General features: G+C 35.4%; 1 protein-coding gene across 1 annotated transcript; it reads right to left on the bottom strand.

The window, feature by feature from the left end:
* Positions 1 to 5,611: 5,611 nt before the first annotated feature.
* On the bottom strand, positions 5,612 to 14,497 carry LOC130452011 (protein THEM6-like). The gene is made up of 4 exons (XM_056791370.1): positions 14,393 to 14,497; positions 14,163 to 14,338; positions 10,710 to 10,924; positions 5,612 to 5,924 (listed from the first exon to the last, which is right to left on the bottom strand). The coding sequence occupies exons 1-4, from the start codon at positions 14,413 to 14,415 to the stop codon at positions 5,688 to 5,690; spliced, it is 651 nt and encodes a 216-aa protein (XP_056647348.1). The 5' UTR covers positions 14,416 to 14,497; the 3' UTR covers positions 5,612 to 5,687.
* Positions 14,498 to 19,922: the final 5,425 nt, after the last annotated feature.

The raw sequence follows: 19,922 nt of genomic DNA, 5'->3' as shown, positions 1-19,922 counted from the left end.
GGTACCTAGAAAAATATTTCTTTCAGTTGAACCAATTAACATTTTACCAAAAGTTTATAAATCCCTTGGAGGTTCGTTTTAACAGAAAATCCTCAACCAAACCAAGAAATTCGGATTTTGTAATAATAGTGTGCTAAATTGTTTAAACTTTGACGAAAATCTAGATGATGGAATGCTTGGAGAAGCGGTAGATAAAATAATTGGATAATTGGAGACCAATGGAAGGTAAACAGATAAGAAGATAACCAAGTGGAAGAAAAAATCGATATTCAAGACGTTAAAAACAAGACTACAACAACAGAAAGAACCAATATATAGATCTTATATAGAAGGAATATCTGCGATGTTTGGAAAACTTTTGGAAACTAGACAACGATGTAAAAACAGACTAAAGTATGAATTATAACAAAAAAAAAAAAATAAAACAGATTCATAAATAAAAAAGCAAATTAAGTTATTGTCTGTAGTAGTTGGTAAATCATTCAATGTAATGGAGGGTTCATTTTTTTTTAGAAAAAAAGAAGTACCAAAAACCAAAATTTTGAAATAAATAGTGAGGTCTACTATACGTACCGCTGTAAAACATAAATGAAAATCTAATAGTTCAAGTAAATGCAGAAAAAAGAAAATTTCTCAGGAACTTATCGAAGATAAAACAAAATACCAAAAAAAAAAATGTTCGTATGAAAATAGCAGGTAATAATTATAGTGGAAGATAGAAAAACTTGAATAGATAATATGGAAAGAGCTGAGAAAATAAATTGGATGTAATGGTGAGGCATGGAAGATCAAACAGAAGATATTAAAGCATGTCATAACTCCCAATCAATCATCCAAACACCTCACGATAATTCACTGAGGATTAAATAAAAATCAGATCAATATGAATTAAGTATATAACAAGAATTTTTTTTATATAAAATTTCAACTATTAGTAATCAAAATTTACCGATAAATATTAGTATAACCTAAAAAATGATCAACTCACCTCGATATAAGAGAAATTATTTATATAACACATCCAATTCTCACTAAAACTTCTTCATAACTATTAAACCGAGTTCATTATATTATAAATTACAGTAGGGCAATGTTTAAAATTGCCCAATATTTAATGGAAACTTGGTAAATAGAAGTCGTTGATGTAAGTGTTAAGCCGGTACCACACGATGCGTCCAACGTAAGGCTGATCATTTGGAAGAGAGCTAGATGCAGCGATGCAACTACACGATGCATCTAAACTTCGCATTCCAACGAAAGGCTGAACATTGAAAGGAAAACTGGATGCAGCGATGCAACTACACGATGCATCCAATGAAAAGCTGAAATTGGAAGGAAAACAGGATGCAGCGATGCAACTACACGTCGCGTCCAACATTTGCATTCCAACGAAAGGCTAAACATTGGAAGGAAAACTGGATGCAGCGCTGCAACTACACGATGCGTCCAACATTCGCATTCCAATGAAAGGCTGAACATTGAAAGGAAAACAGGATGCAGCGATGCAACTACACGTCGCGTCCAACATTTGCATTCCAACGAAAGGCTAAACATTGGAAGGAAAACTGGATGCAGCGCTGCAACTACACGATGCGTCCAACATTCGCATTCCAATGAAAGGCTGAACATTGAAAGGAAAACAGGATGCAGCGATGCAACTACACGTCGCGTCCAACATTTGCATTCCAACGAAAGGCTAAACATTGGAAGGAAAACTGGATGCAGCGCTGCAACTACACGATGCGTCCAACATTCGCATTCCAATGAAAGGCTGAACATTGAAAGGAAAACAGGATGCAGCGATGCAACTACACGTCGCGTCCAACATTTGCATTCCAACGAAAGGCTAAACATTGGAAGGAAAACTGGATGCAGCGCTGCAACTACACGATGCGTCCAACATTCGCATTCCAATGAAAGGCTGAACATTGAAAGGAAAACAGGATGCAGCGATGCAACTACACGTCGCGTCCAACATTTGCATTCCAACGAAAGTCTAAACATTGGAAGGAAAACTGGATGCAGCGCTGCAACTACACGATGCGTCCAACATTCGCATTCCAATGAAAGGCTGAACATTGAAAGGAAAACAGGATGCAGCGATGCAACTACACGTCGCGTCCAACATTTGCATTCCAACGAAAGGCTAAACATTGGAAGGAAAACTGGATGCAGCGCTGCAACTACACGATGCGTCCAACATTCGCATTCCAATGAAAGGCTGAACATTGAAAGGAAAACAGGATGCAGCGATGCAACTACACGTCGCGTCCAACATTTGCATTCCAACGAAAGGCTAAACATTGGAAGGAAAACTGGATGCAGCGCTGCAACTACACGATGCGTCCAACATTCGCATTCCAATGAAAGGCTGAACATTGAAAGGAAAACAGGATGCAGCGATGCAACTACACGTCGCGTCCAACATTTGCATTCCAACGAAAGTCTAAACATTGGAAGGAAAACTGGATGCAGCGCTGCAACTACACGATGCGTCCAACATTCGCATTCCAATGAAAGGCTGAACATTGAAAGGAAAACTGGATGCAGCGATGCAACTACACGATGCGTCCAATGAAAAGCTGAAATTGGAAGGAAAACAGGATGCAGCGATGCAACTACACGATGCGTCCAGCATTCGCATTCCAATGAAAGGGTGAACATTGGAAGGACAACTGGATGCAGCGCTGCAACTACACGATGCGTCCAACATTCGCATTCCAATGAAAGGCTGAACATTGAAAGGAAAACTGGATGCAGCGATGCAACTACACGATGCATCCAATGAAAAGCTGAAATTGGAAGGAAAACAGGATGCAGCGATGCAACTACACGTCGCGTCCAACATTTGCATTCCAACGAAAGGCTAAACATTGGAAGGAAAACTGGATGCAGCGCTGCAACTACACGATGCGTCCAACATTCGCATTCCAATGAAAGGCTGAACATTGAAAGGAAAACAGGATGCAGCGATGCAACTACACGTCGCGTCCAACATTTGCATTCCAACGAAAGGCTAAACATTGGAAGGAAAACTGGATGCAGCGCTGCAACTACACGATGCGTCCAACATTCGCATTCCAATGAAAGGCTGAACATTGAAAGGAAAACAGGATGCAGCGATGCAACTACACGTCGCGTCCAACATTTGCATTCCAACGAAAGGCTAAACATTGGAAGGAAAACTGGATGCAGCGCTGCAACTACACGATGCGTCCAACATTCGCATTCCAATGAAAGGCTGAACATTGAAAGGAAAACAGGATGCAGCGATGCAACTACACGTCGCGTCCAACATTTGCATTCCAACGAAAGGCTAAACATTGGAAGGAAAACTGGATGCAGCGCTGCAACTACACGATGCGTCCAACATTCGCATTCCAATGAAAGGCTGAACATTGAAAGGAAAACAGGATGCAGCGATGCAACTACACGTCGCGTCCAACATTTGCATTCCAACGAAAGGCTAAACATTGGAAGGAAAACTGGATGCAGCGCTGCAACTACACGATGCGTCCAACATTCGCATTCCAATGAAAGGCTGAACATTGAAAGGAAAACTGGATGCAGCGATGCAACTACACGATGCGTCCAATGAAAAGCTGAAATTGGAAGGAAAACAGGATGCAGCGATGCAACTACACGATGCGTCCAGCATTCGCATTCCAATGAAAGGGTGAACATTGGAAGGACAACTGGATGCAGCGCTGCAACTACACGATGCGTCCAACATTCGCATTCCAATGAAAGGCTGAACGTTGGAAGGAAAACTGGATGCAGTACACGATGCATTGACTGAACATATGACGAAGGCCTAATGCAACGCTGTAAACAAACGTGAAAAATTATATAGTGAGTGCGAGTTGCTGATATTGGTGTCGCGTTTCCATAAAATGATGAACAACCGATATAATTTCTTTCAAAATAATTTGTAGATAATGGTTTTTCATACAAAATACGTAATATTCACGCGCAAGAGGACAAGAAGTATGTTTATTTGTACAAATATTGGTTCCAATTCCAACGTTCTCCTTTAAAAACCGCCTTTTCTTGGCCAACGTTCCAATTTCAACGTTGTAAGCAACAGATTCGTCGATTGTCATGCTCACTACGACCACACGATACGTCTAATTAATCCAACGTCCGACGTTGAAAGCAATGGACGCATCGTGTAGTACCGGCTTAAGAGAAATTGGTATAACGTCCTGGCCTTGTATCTACAGTAAACTTTCACTTATATAATCATTACGAATGAGAATATGATGTTGCTTCGTAAAATATAACGATTAAATTTTTTTTTTATTTAATAAAATTTCAGTGAAAGAACGATAAGCAGTATCTTTTCAAATCAGTCAATCAATCAATTTAGAAGACCATAAAACTAAATATCCAGTTAAAGTGATAGTATAACAAGCTAAATATGAAATTAGCCAGCTACAATAATGGTATATAAAAACATTGATTTTGTTATCCCGTGTTGATCTAGGGGTGCAGTATAAAAATATAAATTTTATTCTATGAGTTTCCACATCATTATTATTAGATTTATGACATTACTTTTGAAATTTACTCAAAAAAATTATATAATAGACTTAAATATTTTCCTATAATTTGAGTTTCGGTAAATAAGTTTTCTTTAGCTTTTTCAATTAATTTAATGGTACTAATAACTATCAACTGTCCAAATCTTTTGTCAATTAATCACAGTATCAGGACCTTTTTGAACTTCAGTAACCTCAGTTTCTATTTGCCCCTAAATCGATGTAATTTGAACAGAATTTGTAATGTGACAATTAACTTAAAGTCGTAAGAAGGTTAGAGAAAATATCTGAGTTGGTGACTTCGTTAAATACTAGATACTATGAGTCTAAATACTCTTAAGAAGAAAAGTAAAGCTTCTGCTATACACCAGAGATCAAACAGCAACCAAAATAATAGATTCCTCCGGATTAATCACAAAAAAGTCATGGCATGAAAACTGTGAATATAATTTGATTGATTTAACGTGGTTTTGCTAAAAAAAAGCAAGGTAAGCATTTTTGCTATTTCTTTTTTGTGAATTTTAGAGGGAGTAGGTGAATAGGTGACAAGATATGTCCTATAAAGTGCCGCGACATCAAGAGAAACTAGTATTGTCCGCATACAGATCATTTCGCTGATGTCTGGATAGGAAGTGTCATTGATAAACAGTCTTGAGATATTTCACATTTTATTGGCTCGCACGAAGACACCGTTGTATCAACCCTTATAAGCTGACTTCTTTTGATAAGATACGACTTAAATCATGCGAGATGTATACCCCTAAAACTGTAGTAGGATATGTGAAGGTATACCATAAGAAGGAGTTGTGTCTCTCAATGTGAAATAATTTCGAAAACAAACAATTATTTAAATATATATTTGTGTAGGGGATAAAAAATTCGGGAAACGTAAGGGTGAATATATAAAGTCCTTAGGAGACTAATTAAAGAAAATTTTGTACCAAAACGACGTAGAATCCTTACAGTTGCCATCCTGAGTATTTTTAATTGCATCAAAACGTTGGGAAATCTGGAATTTGGGTCTGTCGTTATTAACTACTGCTTTGTATCGGGAAAAATATAAATAAAACTCAGTCGCTTACTAATATTTATTAACTTCTAAAAAACACCCTTCCATATAACAAAAAAAACAAGATATATGTATAATTAATCTTTTTTCCTCAATCTGTTACTGCTCTTCTCCATAGAAGATAACCAATCTTGGAGTTCTTCGGGCATTTGGGGTCTATGTGAAACATCGCAACCTGTTAATTTAGCCATCATCTCAGGTACGTTAAGACCAATTGTGGTTTGCTTACTTAAAACCACCGCTCTTATAAAACCATCATGTAGTGTAACGAATTGTTGTTCAATGTACATCGTTTTCTCGTCCCAATATACAATCTACAAATAATAACATCGATATACAACTATTTATTCTTTTTTGGATGATAAAGCATTTGGTTTAAGTTTTAAACAAAAGTTTGAAGCGAAGAAAATACGCACTGCATTGGTTTAATCTTTTTAAAGTCTTTATACTAGCTTCATATGGAGTTACATCCCTGAGTACTGGTACCACATTGAAGGTGCCTTTATCCAAATACGCCAAGAAATTCCATCGATCATTCACGAGGATTCGAGCCATCGAACCTTGGATTATTACAATCTTGCATGTATGAAGTCTTCGGACACCTGGTTATAATTCTAAGTGGTAAAAATTATCCAATATAAACCTTCAGAACAAACGGAATCGAACAAGCATTTAAGACAGATATCAATTATTTCGATCAGAGACTAACATGGAGACAACATCTTCAAGCAATAAGGCATAAAGTGCTTTATACAACTGCTACATAAGGTCGGATGAACGTGAAGTTTGAAACCCAAAATAATGAGCTGGATGTACTACTCCATTGTACAACCTATCATAAGTTATACACCTTTCTTTTGGTGGTTAAATTGGGGAAACATCCCTAGATAAGTTGCAAAGGTCTGTCATTAGACAGACAAACATTATAGACTTAAGGCGTACAAAGCACAGGACTTGAAGCCCAGTAACTTGACTTTTACACGAGGCAAATTAGTATTCTACACTGTCAAGTAGGGGCAGGAATATTTGGTACAGAAACCAAGCTCGGTATGGGCTCAAAACCTTCCATTTTCTATTGGGGAAACATGCGCTAGCCTTAGATGCATCTCATCACAATGATATTTATCAGATAGCAGGTGCCCTACACTCTCGGGAGAGCCTGTAACTCCTAGAGAGCGCGTCCCCGGGTGGCGGATAGGGGAATGCTTCCCAGATATGGGTGGTAGGGCGGAAATCAAATACGCCCCGTGGACCAACAGGAAAAATCTGCAGCGTCTGACCCAGAGTGGGCGGCTGCAAACAGCGACGGCTCCCCAGGTTAGGGGCGGCTGAACCTACACTCACCAAGACGTCTGGCCAACGTGGTGTTTTATGGCTAAACCCCTCTCATATGAAGACATACCAAAAACAATGGCCCCCAGTGCCCAGCGGCTCGAACGACCCTGGCCAAGGTAGCGGTCAGACCAGTCGTAGAGCAGGGGGTGCTAAGAATCCCTGGGTAAAACAAGGCTGCCAACTTCACATTGCAACTTATAACGCTAGGTCAATTGGAAATGAGGAAAGGTTAACGGAACTACAGTACGAACTGGACAGAATAAACTGGGATATGCTGGGAATATCAGAAACAAGGAGAAGAGGTGAAGAATCCATTAGACTAAGATCAGGACATATCCTATTCTACAAAGGAAGAGAAGATAATAGTTTGGGTGGTGTGGGTTTTCTTATCAACAAACGAATCTCCCCAAATCTTCAAATACTTAAAACCATATCAGATAGAGTAATATACATAACACTTAAGATTAACTCCAATATAACAATTAAAGTCGTTCAAATCTATGCCCCAACAAGTAGTCATGAGGACGAAGAGATCGAGGTGCTGTATGATGAAATCACACAGAGCCTAACAGAAAATAAGACAAGATACACGCTGATAATAGGAGACTTCAACGCAAGAATAGGAGAGCAGTGTAATAGCTCACAGTATGTTGGACAATTTGGACTGGGGAAACGAAATGAAAGAGGGACGATGCTTGCAAATTTCCTGGAAAAAGAACAACTATACATAATGAATACGTTTTTCAAAAAAAGACCTCACAAAAAATGGACCTGGGCCAGCCCGGATGGAATTACAAAAAACGAAATAGACTACGTGCTGACACCAAATAAACATATCGTCCAAGAAGTTGACGTTCTTAATTCCTTTAATACGGGCAGCGACCACAGATTAGTCCGGTGCAGGATCGTATTAAACACAAAATTGGAAAGAGCAAAAAAATTCAACAGCACGCAATACCGTATAGATCCTGATACAATAAGAGACAACAAGTCAATATATAGCAAAAGATTGACAGAACGACTAACAAAGGAAACAACATCATCACACGAGAGCTTGGACGAAACAAACAATAGACTGGTAAAAGAACTGAAAGAAACAACTACAAGTTTAGTATCATCAAAAACTAAAAGAATAGAAAAGTTTACAACACAAACCAAACAGCTACTGGAAAGAAGGAGAGAGCTCATTAAAGACAACAAAAGGAATACAGTAGAGTATGCCGAACTAAACAAAACAGCAAGGAAAACGGCCAAGCAGGACATACGAAAGTATCAAGAAAATCGAATAGAGGAGTTGATACAGCAAAACAGAGGTCTGAACATCTTTAAAAAAGAAAACGCACATAAAAAAGAAATGATCAAATTGAGAGACGGACAAGGTAACATAACAGAAGATCGAAGAGAGATACTCAAGGTAACAGAGAAGTTCTACACAGGTCTGTACGAGTCCAAAATAGACAATGAGGATGTTAGAAAAGCAAACAGTGACCATAAAAACAGGATATGTAACGTTGGCTCCGAGGATCTACCTGAGATTGAAGAGGAAGAAATTGTAAAAGCTTTAAATCAACTAAAAAACGGAAAGGCGGCAGGTGACGATAACATCATACCGGAAATGTTGAAGGAAGGTGGAAGCCTACTGATAAGAGAGCTTAAATCATTATTTAATACATGCCTAACCGAGGGAAGAATACCACAGGATTGGAACACCGCGATAGTCATACTGATATATAAGAAAGGTGATCCAAGCAACCTAGAAAACTATAGACCAATCAGCCTGCTATCACAGATCTACAAGCTTTTTATGAGAATAATAGCAAACCGCCTTGAATTCAAACTCGACGCATACCAACCCTATGAGCAGGCGGGCTTCAGAAAAGGCATGAGTACAATAGAACATCTCCACACCGTAAGGACACTGAACGAAAAAGTAACGGAATATAACATCCCATTATGGATTGCCTTCATAGATTTTAGAAAGGCCTTCGACACAGTTGAATTTTGGGCAATTATCAGGTCAATGAAAAATGCAAGAATAGACCAACGATATATTGACATTATACAGACACTAAACGACAACTCAAAAATGAAAGTAAGGCATGAAGGTATGAAGACACTGAGGAAATCATAATTAAAAGAGGCGTTAGACAAGGAGACATTGTGTCACCCAAATTGTTTACACTGGTGCTAGAAGACGTTTTTAAGAGCCTACATTGGGAAGACAGAGGAATTGATATATCGGGAGAAAAACTAAGTAACCTAAGATTTGCCGATGACATTGCCATTTTTGCCCCAAACAGTGAAGAATTAGAATACATGCTTATAGAACTACAACAAGAAGCAAGAAAAGTAGGCCTAGAAATGAACATTTCTAAAACCAAATTCATGACAAACCAACGGACAAACAAAGAGAGTATAAATGTGCGAGGACAACAGATAAAGAAAGTGAACTCTTATATCTACCTAGGTCAAGAATTAACATTGGGTAAAACCAATCAAGAACTTGAAATTAACCACAGAATACATCTAGGATGGGCGGCCTACGGGAAGATGCGACACGTCTTCAACTCCAACCTACCCCTCAAACTAAAAACCAAGGTTTACATGGAATGCATTCTCCCAGTAACAACCTACGGATGTGAAACATGGGTCCTAACAAAGAAAATCTTGAATAAATTAAAGGTACATCAAAGATCAATAGAACGGAAAATGATAGGAATAACGCTTAAAGACCATAAAACCAATGAGTGGATAAGAAATAGAACCAAAATCGAGGACATAGTGAGGCGAATAGGTAGTCTTAAATGGAACTGGGCCGGACATGTTGCTCGAAATAACACCAACTGGAGCGGAAAAATAACAAGATGGAGACCTTGGGGGGAGAAAAGAAGCACCGGCAGACCACAACAAAGATGGTATGATGATATCAAGAGAACAGCCGGACTTAACTGGTACCAAGTGGCACAGAACAGGGAAAACTGGAAAAATATGAGAGAGGCCTATATCCAAAGGATAGAAAACGGCTAGAAGAGAGAGAGAGAGAGGTGCCCTACAAATACTGGAGTTTTATAAAATTGAATCATAGTTACTATGGAACTGCACCGAAACTTTGAACTTAATGGAAGTTAATTTCATGTGGGTACACCGAAGGGGGGATAATTCCTTCCACAGGACCACCATAACCCTTTATAAGTTTCCTGTAATATTAAAGCTTTCGTTTTGTATGAGACACCCTATATACTTTCTAAAATTTAGTTTATTTTACGAATGTTTTGATCCTCATTATCTTTTTGAGATTGTTGGATTTATACTAGTGAATATACTTCTAAAAAATATTTGTTAAAGATGAAATGATGGACTTCTTCTAAGCAACGTGTCTACAAGAAAGCAATAACTTTAACTGGTCAATTATTAACTGAGTTTTTGACGTTTTTTGATGCCTAATTTAAGAAACATTCATCTCATTTGCTGATGAAAATAGTTATGAAACTTTTTAAATTCATTTTTTAATAGCATTTTCGCAGACTAGAAAATCTTCAACTAGCATGTCCATTTCAAAAATCATATTCTGCATACAACTGCGTTATAAAACGTCATTTAATCGATGATAACTATACAAAATCTTTAACGACCAGTTCAAATTCCAATAGAACAAATATTTCATGTTTACTTTGACATAAATACATCGTTTAAATAACCATTACATAATTCGTCCTTGGATAAATCATTGAAATGAAATTTTAACAACACTATATATTATTTACCTTTGTAGTAACTTTATATGTATTGAACCAAGGTATAGTTCTCCTATATCTTATATTCGATGCAGTCTGTAAAACGTGTCCTTTATTTTTCTTTATTTCCGCGTACATTCCTGTTATGTAATAAAAGTGGAATCTAGCGAAATCAAGTTCTCGAACATACCTTGCATTGTTCATGTGCTTAAAGAAAATATCCATGTCTTGAGACGTACATATACCTAGAAAATATTTATATTAATACTAATAATAATAATAGAAAATTTGGTCTATATAATAACTTCGACAAATAATCGTCATCCTTTTGGTTCCTTTCGTTTTTAAGGATATTCCAAAGATGTAAGAAACTGTCTAATTTGTACCACAACAACTCAATCGAGTCAAGGTCGGACAAATAGTTTCTATCATGTGTATCATTGTTGTGAAGGTAGAAGATGAATTTCATATTTTTGTATAGCCTTGTTTCTTCAAAATCCCTTCAATCTTTACCAGATCTCAAGTTGCCTTTCCTCTGAATCATCGCCGAGCTTTCACATTCCAATCTACATAGATCCAACATTTGTCCTTTCTTTGACCTTCGAAAACACTCCATAAAACTCTTCCCGTTCAATTTTTACGTTATTCAGCCCACTACAACCTCTTAATTTTCACTAGTATCCTTCCAAAAAGACTACTTTCTCTAAATCTCATTTTCACTGTAGAAATAATCAAACGCAACTTCCCGAGCTGTTATTTCCGTGCCCATGAGTCGTCGATTACGTTTATCTTCAGCGGTTGTAGTTTTTCGAGACCACCCTGTACGTTTTCAATGGTCAAAATGACACATTATTCAGAAAATTCTGTAAAAAACATTAACGACAACTCGGGATTTTAATTGAGGACTGAAATAAACACTGGCATGAATAGAAATCGGTTCAGAGTAAACATTTGTCTTTAACTATATTTTTTTCTCAATTATTCACCAAATCAAAAAATAAATTTGCTGTTTGAAACCCGAACAAGACTGCAGAAAAATAATCTGATGCCTAAAACACCTGCGATTGGTCCAAAACATACTCTAGCTCATTGGCAAAAACGTCTACGGTTCATCTGAATTGAACGTTGGATCAATTGGGATCTTTTCTGTTCTCAGATGAGACCAGCATATACATTTTTAGATTACATTGTTGAGATTCGTTTTAGAGTTATGGAATGGCCAGCATATAATCCTGGATGAGGTAAAAAGAAGAATTAGAGTACCTCAAAACTCGATCTCAAAGTTTACTATCTTAATGAATCCATCACGAGTTGTATCATATTCTCGAACTACCTTTTCGTTTACCTGAAATATCCCAGTCATGAGTTGTAACGCATCCAAATTAGGAAAGGGGTGAGAATAAACAATCCCTCGTTGATGAAGTGACATTCATGTTTATTATATAAAATGGTCACAGATTTTATTGTGGGAACAAAAAAATTTTAAAGGAAAACTAATATTTATATAGACATTAATGAAAATTAGCATACAATGTGTTAATAAGTTATTTATATGTGATTAATTCAATGATGGAAATAAAAGGTCAATATAATTTAGAAACAATGGTTAGGTTAGGTTAAGTATGTTCATTGTTTTCCGAAGTATGTAAAAGAAAAAATAGTTTTAATGCGAGTAATATTTTGATTAGTCATCTTTTAGAAAATGAAAATTTCTTTCTTGTAAAATCTCCACAAATTTGAAAATCTTGCTAATGTAAGAATTTCCGGATAAATAGCGAGCTTCAGTGTGTTCTGAATAAAAATTTTGAGAAATTCCTAGTTTCAAAACACAAAAGAAACATGAAACCACTTCCATTTCGTACCCGGCCTGTTGAATTTCATCGTCGCTGTTAAATCTTTCACCTCTTAATTCGGTCTTTAGTTTTCCAAACAAAAAATAGTCCGACAGGGCTAGATCTGGATTATATGGTGGGTGTTCAAACTCAGTGAAGCCTCTTTCGTGTATAGTAGTCTTGGAAAGCAAAGCAGCGTAGACTGGAGCATTGTCAAGAACCAAACAACCAAACGCAGACCTCAGCATTTTTTATGATTACTTTCTGAGACAACTGTCTTAATAAGTCACAGGTTCTATTTGTTTCAATCAAAATATTGTAGCCATCACTTTTTTGGTGCTTTTTGTGACCTTTGCTGGCACTAATTTTTCTTTTTGATACCATTCCATGGAATATCTTTTATTATTTTCGTCATATCTGAATACTGATGTAGGATCCTAAGAAGACTTGTTTTGGAAGGTCTATGCTGCAATTTCTTCTGTTTTGAATGTTTTCTGGAGTAGTCGACTTCTAATAATCCTCTCTCCCAACGAAACAACTTTCAATTGTCGAAAATGTTGATAGAATCCACCATAGACTTCATTCTGTTTTCTACTTGTGTTAATGTCAATCCTCCTTCAATCAAAAATTTTATGACAGCTCTATAACTCAATTTGAGACATTTTTTAAAACAATTTGACTGAGTAGTGGTTCGATCTCTACTATAATAAACTGTATCGAAGCAGTAAATTCAAATTTTGTTAAAACTTGTTGCGACGTCTATAAATATATTTGAGAACTCACTCTGTGTACTGTATAAGGCCAAAAAGAAGAAGAATCGCACTACGTAGATGTCAAAATGGTAGAAACGTATGTAATGAGAAGATACCAATTTATTTTAAGTGACAACTGAATAGCAGAAAGTGAAGCAAAGGAACCAAAGTGATAATGATGAAAATCACAATATTTTGTGATAAAACAAAATTAAGTAACTGCTCTAGCTCGTAAAGGCTCGAGAATGAGAAACCACTGCACACGGCACCTTCTCTCGAAGCTATAGCTCATTAGTAGCTCAACTTTTGGTACAACCCTCGTGTACTAAGGATTAAAACTATAACAGGAGTGTTTAAAAAAGCATAGATTATAACCAGGATATAACAGAAAGACAGCAGTAGCTCTACACCATGTCAAATGTCAAAAAGCTTCACTCAGGTTGGAGATCGATGGTTGAAAGTGTTGATGGAGTGCTAAAAGCAGATAATTAATAATATGACGTAGATAAGATGATGACACCGGTATATAAATATGAGTGTTTCAACTAAGAAGACTCAATTAAACAAAAATCTAATACACAAGACAGGTCACCAAAAAATGGTATGATAACCGGAGCTCAGTGACTCGGGAACAACTCAGGAAAAGGCCTTTTGTAAGAAAAAGAGGAAGTTAATAATGTGCTTGATTTATGCTTGAAACTGGTCGGTAGGTTTGAGCTGAAAATCACTTCTATTACCTTTAAGAGTTCAAAGACTATTTTTAAACCGCTATAATAAGAAATATTAACTATAATTTTATTGCAATGGATTGAATAAAAGTTGTATAAACAAATACGTTTAACTATTCCAAATTTTGATTAGATTAAAGCTAAAATAATATGAAAAAACAAACAACTCACCGTATATTTGGGTCCCATCACTGAGTTTCTTTCTCTTTTCGAACAGCGCACTCCATCCTAGTGTAAACAAAATTCTGAGAAAGTAATTGACGTCCAAAAGTACATAAAGACCGGCGACTATAGTCACTACTATAGAATAGAAAATAAGGCAACAATTACTATCGATACTCATGTTACTACAATGAAAAAAGTTTTACTTTCGATTGTTATAAAGTTGTTACTACACCTACAGCGAAAATCGAATGGAAGACATCTTATGAATGCTCCACGTTGTTTATTTAACAATTCTAAGCGTAAAACGTAATATACCGTTCGATAACCTGCTGTGTTGCCAAACTGACTCAAATATTTAATATTGAAATATACGAATGCATAAAATCAACACAGCAATTCCATTAATATTTTTATTTGCGTATTAATATATTGTCTATTATTTAAAACTAGATACAGTTAGTTATAGATATACAAGGAGTGAAAAGTATGATAATTTCGCAGCTGCGGTTCTAAATAGATCAGCTGATGTAATTTGCGATAGATCTTTTTGCTTGTAGGATCTCAGGTTTTTACATACTAAACTAAATTTTCATAGTAAAAATTTATTTTTTATAATTTCTTTAATAATATTTTAATGTATTTAACACAAATAGATTTCAAAATGTCTCATAAGGGCCCTTTCACACCAAACGAATTCGAATCTGGTTCAATCAGGTTTGACTCGAGGTCGCACTTGATTCAACCTATCAGATTCCTCGTCCGGTCAGTCTTGAATCACCAACCATACGAGATGGATACCAAAATACGACCTTTTCCTATTTATGTGATGTATCCACACTTTTCTTGTTTTCTGTTTCCGCCGTTGCCTCCTGCATTTAAAACAACTACGTCCATGATGATAGCAACTAAAAGAAGGAAAACAAAAAGAAGATGAAAGGATTTTTATAGATTCAGGTTGATTCAGCTGGTGTGAAAGAGTGGAGATGACGAATTGATTCGGAGTGATCCAGATTGATTCGGATTCGTTTGGTGTAAAAGGGGCCTATCGGTCACGTAAGAAGCTGAAAGAAATATACGAACTAATCAATTAAAAAGAAATGAGGAGACATTCAAACACGATAAAAGAATAACCGAACCTGGTAAAAACAAAGCAGATAAAGAGAGAATGATGGTTTGATGTTGAGGGCGACGAAAGATAAATATAAAACGCAACAAATAAACAAAAATAACAAGGAGAAGAGAAAAATAGTTGTCGACACCTAGAACAGCAGTTAGAACTGGTACAGGAGGAAGGAGAAGATGGAAAAAGAGCCAAAGGTCGCTCAAAAATGACTACAAGATATGATCGATCGAATAAGTACAAAGAACGCAAAGAAATGGAGCTAAAGATTGTAGAGATGAACTCTGAATCGGAATTAGGTAAATTTGATGAAGAATGAAATTAACAGAAACCTCTCCCAAGAATACTCCATTTAATCATGAATTTGGTGGCACTATATAGTAAAATAAAAGGCGTATGTTTTCTGATGAAGATGAAGATGAGATTTTTATCCCACGAGGTAGTTTGGCGTATTTGAAAAAGCTCTTGAAGAAGCTAATGAAGAACAAAAGCAAAATAAGTGAAGACTCACAAATAACGTTGATACGCCTATGCTCATGTATACATCAGTATATTCTTCACGCGTTTGAATACCAAGGGATTCGTATCTATTCCCATCGACGAGGTTTTGTTTATGCAATCGAAAATGTCGACGTTTCGACGTCGCCGCCTAATTGACGATGGTTACTGTTTTCCCCATAGAATATCCGACTCTCTATATAGTTAACCCTACATTGTATGGTATACAAGACAGATCAATGAACGTTATGATTGGAATAGCTTCCATATCTTATAGTGTTTGAATATTTGATGTGTCGTGGGGCATGAAAAAAGGGCATCGTTAGTTACACCTACAGAGAAAGTTCATATAACAACCGAAAAACGTAAAACACCCACAATCGACAAGTTTTTCTATTTTTCTTCTACAAAATTTTTCTATATTTATATCGAAATAGGGTTGCCAACCGTCCTATTTTTCTAGGATATGTCCTAGTTTTTGTAGTGTCCTGAATAGTTTTTAAGCAGCGTCCTGGGTTTATAAATTTTAAAATTCCCGCGCCCCTTCTCAAATTTTTACGTTACGACGGCAGCTTAAACACCTTGTGGTTAACATATTACAAGCAATGCATTTCTGATGAACAGTATGTAGAATTACAGAAAGTGATTGAATACCACTGGTACCCAAAAGTAACCGGAATAGCGTTGACGTGGGTGGAGCTTTTATGGTACTGATTTCTGCCGCTAGGGCTTTCCTACCACGTTCTGTTCGTCACTAGTAACCGTTTTTGCTAGTGCTCTTTCACTGCAGCTTGGTTTTTTTATGATGAAAAATTTGGTAATTATACACTTTCACGGTCACCTGGTTTTTTTGGCTCTAGAAAATCGAAAAATGGATGGATTTTAATGATCTTGCTCTCAAAATGTTCCATTTGACAGCGGATTTATAAAAAAAATTAGTAGAAATGGCTGGAATGGAAATTTCTCATAGTTTTACTGTTTTAAATCGTAAAAAAAACGATTTTGCAAAATAATCCTTTACAAAAAATTATGGTAATTATACACTTTCGCAGTCACCTGGTTTTTTGGTTAGGTTAGGTTAGGTTGGCTCTAGAAAATCGAAAAATGGATGGATTTTAATGATCTTGCTCTCAAAATGTTCCATTTGACAGCGGATTTATAAAAAAAATTAGTAGAAATAGCTGGAATGAAAATTTCTCATAGTTTTACTGTTTTAAATCGTAAAGAAAACGATTTTGCAAAATAATCCTTTACAAAAAATTATGGTAATTATACACTTTCGCAGTCACTTGGTTTTTTGGTTAGGTTAGGTTAGGTTGGCTCTAGAAAATCGAAAAATGGATGGATTTTAATGATCTTTCTCTCAAAATGTTCCATTTGACAGCGGATTTATAAAAAAAATTAGTAGAAATAGCTGGAATGAAAATTTCTCATAGTTTTACTGTTTTAAATCGTAAAGAAAACGATTTTGCAAAATAATCATTTACAAAAAATTATGGTAATCATACACTTTCGCAGTCACTTGGTTTTTTGGTTAGGTTAGGTTAGGTTGGCTCTAGAAAATCGAAAAATGGATGGATTTTAATGATCTTGCTCTCAAAATGTTCCATTTGACAGCGGATTTATAAAAAAAATTAGTAGAAATGGCTGGAATGGAAATTTCTCATAGTTTTACTGTTTTAAATCGTAAAAAAAACGATTTTGCAAAATAATCCTTTACAAAAAATTATGGTAATTATACACTTTCGCAGTCACCTGGTTTTTTGGTTAGGTTAGGTTAGGTTGGCTCTAGAAAATCGAAAAATGGATGGATTTTAATGATCTTGCTCTCAAAATGTTCCATTTGACAGCGGATTTATAAAAAAAATTAGTAGAAATAGCTGGAATGAAAATTTCTCATAGTTTTACTGTTTTAAATCGTAAAGAAAACGATTTTGCAAAATAATCCTTTACAAAAAATTATGGTAATCATACACTTTCGCAGTCACTTGGTTTTTTGGTTAGGTTAGGTTAGGTTGGCTCTAGAAAATCGAAAAATGGATGGATTTTAATGATCTTGCTCTCAAAATGTTCCATTTGACAGCGGATTTATAAAAAAAATTAGTAGAAATAGCTGGAATGAAAATTTCTCATAGTTTTACTGTTTTAAATCGTAAAGAAAACGATTTTGCAAAATAATCCTTTACAAAAAATTATGGTAATTATACACTTTCGCAGTCACTTGGTTTTTTGGTTAGGTTAGGTTAGGTTGGCTCTAGAAAATCGAAAAATGGATGGATTTTAATGATCTTTCTCTCAAAATGTTCCATTTGACAGCGGATTTATAAAAAAAATTAGTAGAAATAGCTGGAATGAAAATTTCTCATAGTTTTACTGTTTTAAATCGTAAAGAAAACGATTTTGCAAAATAATCATTTACAAAAAATTATGGTAATCATACACTTTCGCAGTCACTTGGTTTTTTGGTTAGGTTAGGTTAGGTTGGCTCTAGAAAATCGAAAAATGGATGGATTTTAATGATCTTGCTCTCAAAATGTTCCATTTGACAGCGGATTTATAAAAAAAATTAGTAGAAATGGCTGGAATGGAAATTTCTCATAGTTTTACTGTTTTAAATCGTAAAAAAAACGATTTTGCAAAATAATCCTTTACAAAAAATTATGGTAATTATACACTTTCGCAGTCACCTGGTTTTTTGGTTAGGTTAGGTTAGGTTGGCTCTAGAAAATCGAAAAATGGATGGATTTTAATGATCTTGCTCTCAAAATGTTCCATTTGACAGCGGATTTATAAAAAAAATTAGTAGAAATAGCTGGAATGAAAATTTCTCATAGTTTTACTGTTTTAAATCGTAAAGAAAACGATTTTGCAAAATAATCCTTTACAAAAAATTATGGTAATCATACACTTTCGCAGTCACTTGGTTTTTTGGTTAGGTTAGGTTAGGTTGGCTCTAGAAAATCGAAAAATGGATGGATTTTAATGATCTTGCTCTCAAAATGTTCCATTTGACAGCGGATTTATAAAAAAAATTAGTAGAAATGGCTGGAATGGAAATTTCTCATAGTTTTACTGTTTTAAATCGTAAAAAAAAACGATTTTGCAAAATAATCCTTTACAAAAAATTATGGTAATTATACACTTTCGCAGTCACCTGGTTTTTTGGTTAGGTTAGGTTAGGTTGGCTCTAGAAAATCGAAAAATGGATGGATTTTAATGATCTTGCTCTCAAAATGTTCCATTTGACAGCGGATTTATAAAAAAAATTAGTAGAAATAGCTGGAATGAAAATTTCTCATAGTTTTACTGTTTTAAATCGTAAAGAAAACGATTTTGCAAAATAATCCTTTACAAAAAATTATGGTAATTATACACTTTCGCAGTCACCTGGTTTTTTGGTTAGGTTAGGTTAGGTTGTCTCTAGAAAATCGAAAAATGGATGGATTTTAATGATCTTGCTCTCAAAATGTTCCATTTGACAGCGGATTTATAAAAAAAATTAGTAGAAATAGCTGGAATGAAAATTTCTCATAGTTTTACTGTTTTAAATCGTAAAGAAAACGATTTTGCAAAATAATCCTTTACAAAAAATTATGGTAATTATACACTTTCGCAGTCACTTGGTTTTTTGGTTAGGTTAGGTTAGGTTGGCTCTAGAAAATCGAAAAATGGATGGATTTTAATGATCTTGCTCTCAAAATGTTCCATTTGACAGCGGATTTATAAAAAAAATTAGTAGAAATAGCTGGAATGAAAATTTTCTCATAGTTTTTCTGTTTTAAATCGTAAAGAAAAACGATTTTGCAAAATTAATCCTTTACAAAAAATTATGGTAATTATACACTTTCGCAGTCACTTGGTTTTTTGGTTAGGTTAGGTTAGGTTGGCTCTAGAAAATCGAAAAATGGATGGATTTTAATGATCTTGCTCTCAAAATGTTCCATTTGACAGCGGATTTATAAAAAAAATTAGTAGAAATAGCTGGAATGAAAATTTCTCATAGTTTTTCTGTTTTAAATCGTAAAGAAACAATTTTGCAAAATAATCCTTTACAAAAAATTATGGTAATTATACACTTTCGCAGTCACTTGGTTTTTTGGTTAGGTTAGGAGGTTGGCTCTAGAAAATCGAAAAATGGATGAATTTTA

This window comes from Diorhabda sublineata, unplaced genomic scaffold, assembly GCF_026230105.1.
Source record: "Diorhabda sublineata isolate icDioSubl1.1 unplaced genomic scaffold, icDioSubl1.1 Dsub_111, whole genome shotgun sequence".
NCBI classification, from domain to species: domain Eukaryota; kingdom Metazoa; phylum Arthropoda; class Insecta; order Coleoptera; family Chrysomelidae; genus Diorhabda; species Diorhabda sublineata.
The sequence above is the reverse complement of the archived record's forward strand: the minus strand, read 5'-3'. Positions and strand labels throughout refer to the sequence as shown.

Coding starts and splice junctions, on each gene's coding strand:
- LOC130452011 (XM_056791370.1), bottom strand. CDS start 14,415: ATGTCTTCCATTCGATTTTCGCT. Junction 14,339..14,392: donor TCTTCCATTCGATTTTCGCT/GTAGGTGTAGTA, acceptor TTTTCATTGTAG/TAACATGAGTATCGATAGTA. Junction 10,925..14,162: donor TGATGGGACCCAAATATACG/GTGAGTTGTTTG, acceptor AATATTTTCTAG/GTATATGTACGTCTCAAGAC.